Source organism: Priapulus caudatus, unplaced genomic scaffold (assembly GCF_000485595.1).
Source record: "Priapulus caudatus unplaced genomic scaffold, Priapulus_caudatus-5.0.1 Scaffold1372, whole genome shotgun sequence".
NCBI classification, from domain to species: Eukaryota; Metazoa; Priapulida; class Priapulimorpha; order Priapulimorphida; family Priapulidae; genus Priapulus; species Priapulus caudatus.
This window is the reverse complement of record NW_014578433.1, coordinates 64,305-69,628: the sequence shown is the minus strand read 5'-3', so window position 1 is coordinate 69,628 and position 5,324 is coordinate 64,305. Positions and strand designations below refer to the sequence as shown.

At 42.1% G+C, this 5,324-nt stretch overlaps 1 protein-coding gene across 1 annotated transcript in view; it reads left to right on the top strand.

Moving 5' to 3' along the window:
• The first annotated feature begins 233 nt into the window (after positions 1 to 233).
• LOC106816416 (S-adenosylmethionine mitochondrial carrier protein-like) overlaps positions 234 to 5,324 on the top strand; it is a 45,760-nt gene continuing 40,669 nt past the window's right edge. Inside the window, exons 1-6 of the mRNA XM_014821025.1 lie at positions 234 to 254; positions 379 to 535; positions 1,524 to 1,633; positions 2,846 to 2,947; positions 3,133 to 3,225; positions 4,574 to 4,708. Of these exons, the coding sequence (XP_014676511.1) occupies positions 234 to 254; positions 379 to 535; positions 1,524 to 1,633; positions 2,846 to 2,947; positions 3,133 to 3,225; positions 4,574 to 4,708 (618 nt within the window). The remainder of the gene's footprint in view (positions 255 to 378; positions 536 to 1,523; positions 1,634 to 2,845; positions 2,948 to 3,132; positions 3,226 to 4,573; positions 4,709 to 5,324) is intronic.

The window sequence follows — 5,324 nt, the reverse complement described above, 5'->3', positions numbered from 1 at the left end:
AGTCTAGGGAGTCGCCTACGCCTACTCCCTGACCCTAATCCTAACCCTAACCCTAACCATAACCCGAACCATAACCCTAACCCTAATCCTAACCCTAACCATACCAAATAGTGACCAGGGTACGTTTCGGTATACCGGACCGTACCCAGGGTACGTTCCGGCAGTACCCTGGAGGACATAGACCCTATGAGCGCTACCGTTAGTCACGTCAATATACACATATGACCATGTAAATGTCTATACTGCTCACAATGGTAAATTGGTACATGCATGCGTGTACCATTTATATATATGTGTGCATGTCTACGTGTGTATGATCAATGATGTATATTCGGTGGGATTTGCACATAGACTCACTCACTGTGAATAATATTTTAGGCTGGTGGTGCAGCTGGAACTGCAACAGATATATCGTTATTTCCTCTGGACACGATAAAGACGCGTCTGCAGAGCAGTCAGGGATTCTGGAAGTCGGGTGGCTTTAAACGATTGTATGCCGGTCTCGGACCAGCTGCACTCGGCTCTCTCCCTACAGGTCAGTCCTGGTGGTGCCACATTTTTTGTGTTGCCAGATCGATAGGTTCAATTGATGCTATGTAAATGGTATATGTCTGTAAACTACTGGTACTGGTGCGCCAAAGTTCTAACCCATGCAGTCGGTTTTGTTATTTTCACACGGCTGGTCAGATTGTAAAAAACGGTTGGCTGGAAATTGGAATTGGAAGGATTTGATAATGATTGAACAGTTTTGTACATTTTACAATTGATGCATGTTAACCATTTAGGAAATTTTCTTTAAGACTCGAATCTTTCACTTTGAGCATGGTTCTATCAGTGGTAGGTCCAGGATTTCAAGGAGGGGGTAAAAAAAGGCAGGGAGTATGGGTGTCTCCCCCAGATATTTTTGAAAATGTAGATCACAGGAGATGGTATTTGAGGCACTTTTGAGTACACGTACAGCCTTCATTCGGACTACGGCAATTCTCTTTTTAGTAGAACAATTCTTGCGCTTGCAGCGCGGCATTGATTGCTGTACAAGGGGGGGGGGGGAGGCATGGGTTGATCACTGCTGGGATGAGGGTGACAGCAAAACTCTTTCTTGGAATTGTGAAAAAAGCTGCAAAACGGTTGTAACCTGCTTTGCCACTCAATTACATATAATTTAACGCATGCATCAGGTGCCGTTTTGTACAGCCGCGCGACTATTATACTTAGCAATAATTAATCGGTATATGTGTAAAATTCATGTTAGTCCAACAGAGGGGGGACGGGTGGCTAAGTGTCCCCATGTGCTCATTCAATGTTGAGTTCGTACACCGGTTGCAGGATCAAATCTGCCTCCCCCCCCCCCATTCACACGCATGCATACTTTTTACATATACTATATGCACAGCATGAAAGTATATGAGATGAACTCAATTCTGTGCCCAATGGTCAGGTTGGGTAAATACAGAGAGCATGAGTCATATACAACATTACGAAATACACTAACGTGATTGCATCCTGATTTTTCGCCATTGTAGCATCAGCATTCTTCTGCACGTATGAAACGGTGAAAGCATTGTCGAGTCTCGTTTTGCCGGAACGGTATATGGCCATGGGTCACTCATCTGCAGCGTCTTGCGGTGAAGTGGTAGGTACTTGCGTAGATACATGATGTAAACCTGCACAGACTGCAGGTTTTGTCTGCAGGGTCGAGTTATGCTATCTGTGTGCTGTATGTGATGCAATCTCGTTCTGTATCCCATATGAGCTTTATATGGCTGTTATGGGATTCTGTACCATGTAACCAGAGTTACCAGACCGTCGCACCTGTCTGTGTGAATTTCTTCTTTCTCGAGAAAAAAGTCTACCTGTGTAAATTCCCAGCATGCAGATGTCATCATCCTAGCATATCAAATCTTAGAGATATAGAGAATAAGATAAAAGCTAATAATAGCTTATTAGTAGGGTATATATATATATATATATATATATATATATACAAATGCTGACAAAGATACACGTGAATATCAGGGTTCCAAATAAACATCAGCTGTACACTCCAGAGCGGGGTCTCACAGACTTTACCATATTTTTTCTGAAAACATTCCAAGAAAGTAATTTGGCAGACGTGCAAGCGCACATATTTAGTAACACGCATACATGTGTAATCAACCCTTGTTACAGATAGCCAGCTTGTGTCACACTTCCCGCTGGCACGTGCGTATGAAATGGTGGGGTGCTATATTGATAATTGTGGGAGCAGGCACCTGATTGTTTCATTTCGGCAGCGTGAAATGTGATATCGCGTGTTGAAAAGTATTTAGAAAAAACTAATGCCGCAGATTTGGGCCTGTTCTTTTGGGGGTAAGAAATTATAGTGCATGCCATTCTCTGCCGTGCATCAACTTCTGATTAACAACAACATTACTAATATGCAGTATCGAATAATGACAGTATCCTGACAATTATAATGTATGCTGCCGTTCAAAGTTCCAGTGCAGAATAGTCATTTGTTTCTGCAACAGGAGAGTATGCACTGTCCAGTGGCGGATCCAGAAGTGAATTCTAAGTGGGGGGGGGGAAGGGGCAATTCAAATCATGCAAGCTCAAGTGCACGAAGCGCCCGAGGAGGGAGGGTGTTAGGCTAAAATACTCAAAATTCCAAGGGGTGGGGACGACCACCCCTTGTGCCCCCCCCCTGGATCCACCACTGCTGTCGTTCCAACAGAAGATAACAACATATAAATATCATACTCATCCAAACACAGTAGTATATAGAAGTCCATCTAAATGTCTTTGTATTATGCCATTTGTATGATTTAACTGTAGGCAGCTGAACACAAGAACTTCTCGCTCGCAGGTTGCCTGTCTCATCAGGGTTCCAGTTGAGGTGGTGAAGCAAAGGGCCCAAGCTCTGCACATACCTAGCATGCAAATACTGAGAGCAACTCTCAGAAATGAGGTGATTATAGACATCTGGAAAATGTCATCAAACTTCACTTCTATATTATTATCGCATGTTGTTAGTGTCAATGTTCGCAATCTTACGTCTTCTTGTTGTTTAATGGCATAGATTCTTTTACATGTGAATGTTGTCGGTTGTGATGTTTAATCATCTGTCCATTACTGTCTGGTGAATATTTATAGGGATTCGGAGGTTTGTATCGAGGTTATTGGAGCACCGTCATACGAGAGGTACCCTTCTCTTTCATACAGTTCCCTATCTGGGAGCTAATGAAGGTAGGTTGTATGCAGTTGTACCTGCCAAAATTTACCCATTAAAGTTGATCAACCTCGCAGCTAAATGCATATATATATACCTACTGTGAGCTTGCATATGTTGCAAAAATTCACTACAACTCATTTGTATTGCTACTTTCATAACATTTCTTCTCAAAATCTAAACGAAATTACTTCTCTTACGAACGTAGCGACACAGCGGAACGATCTACTTGATTCAGTAACAGTTCCTTTCTATGATAAAACAAGTTATAATTCATTATTTGATGTTTATTCAGTACAAAATTGGGAAATTTTTTAAAATCATATATAGTTATCTATTATGACTATATATTACTTATGCAACCAGGAAACAAATATAGTGTTCCAGGAACTATTTGCGCTATGGCGTATATGGATACTATTTTGCGTTATCTAGCACTTCGTACAAATAACTTGCGTCTGACATAAAAGTTGACATAATAGTCAACTTCGGAGCACATTTCTGGCTCAATGAGAACATTTCGTAATGTTTGCATACTGCAAGTATGCTCACAGTAGGTATATATAGGCTTTTTGTTGCGAGGTCTATCCGTTTTAATTTGTTATGATTCTTATTCATTTGCCATCGATGACATGTGTGATGAGCAGACATTTAAATTTTTAACATGATATAGTACAACACCATGATTACATGAAAATGTCTACAGTGATAAATAATGATTACGTCCTGTACTCATTGTATTTCACACGCGACACCTAGCCGAATAAATCTAATTTGACTTGCCTTCATACATCTCAATGTCATTTCAAGGCATAATTGTCATGATATCACATTAAATTCAGTATGAAATTAAATTCAGTATGAAATTAATACACAATTAATTCTGTCTTCCTGCCATCTATCGGCACAAAGTGAGGAAAACCACATCTACCAAATTGAGTAATTTGTTAATTAAAATACTTCTCATGTATTGCATCAAGCATCTACACCATATATGTGCACAAAACTCAATAACCTGCTCAGTGTATGTGTCATCGATAGAAACGTAAAATAAGCACTTGGTTGGAGCTAAAGGGCTGGGAACTTCAGACATAAAGTGTAAAAGAATTCTCCCTTTTGCTAGTAAAGCACATAAAATGAAATAAATATAATTGAAATGGCCACTTTTTAGTATGGTTAAACACCAAACCAAACGGCCATTAAATTCTTCAATGAAGGATTGGGGACCTTGTCACATTTTCACTACCTCTTACAGCCCGGTATATAAGTAGAGATGAGAATTATGATAGCCATCGGGACTCCACCACAGTAGTGGAATGAACACCCAGCGACCTGTCTCCGAATCGACATGTTCTTGTCACACAGGTAGAGTGGGCGGCGTACCAGGGCAGTGAGGTGACACCATGGGAGTCGGCCGTGTGTGGGTCACTGTCTGGCGGTATCTCGGCTGCGGTGACCACGCCGCTGGACGTCGTGAAGACTCGCATCATGCTGGCTGAGGTAGGTCCCAAGTACTGCTGCTGCTGCTGCTGCTGCTGCTGCTGGTGGTGGTGCTGCTGCTACTGGTGCTGCTGCTACTGGTGGTGGTGGTGGTGGTGGTGCTGCTGCTGCTGCTGCTGCTCCTGCTACTGCTGCTGGTGGTGATGCTGCTGCTGCTGCTGCTGCTACTGCTGGTGGTGGTGCTGCTGGTGGAGCTGCTGCTGCTGCTGCTGCTACTGATGGTGCTGCTGCTACTGCTACTGCTTCTGCTGCTGCTGCTGCTACTGATGGTGCTGCTGCTACTGCTACTGCTTCTGCTGCTGGCTGCTGCTACTGATGGTGCTATCTACGCGCTGCTCTCCTTTACAGCTATTGCTTTATGCTTACCTACAAACCAAATTATAATATTTTTACAAATTATTTTTTTCATGTGGATTTATCAGAATTGCCCATTGTGTACGAATTATCAGATTTCCTTTTTCACCTATCCCTCTCCAGGGCCCTAGCTAGGATTTTTTCTCCTGTAGCCAAACAAATAGCCAGAATCAACTGTCATTAGCCAATTTGGATTCCTGTTAGCCACATCTGTAGCCTAACATTTTCTGAACACAAAAAGGCGATAAATAATTTTTAATTT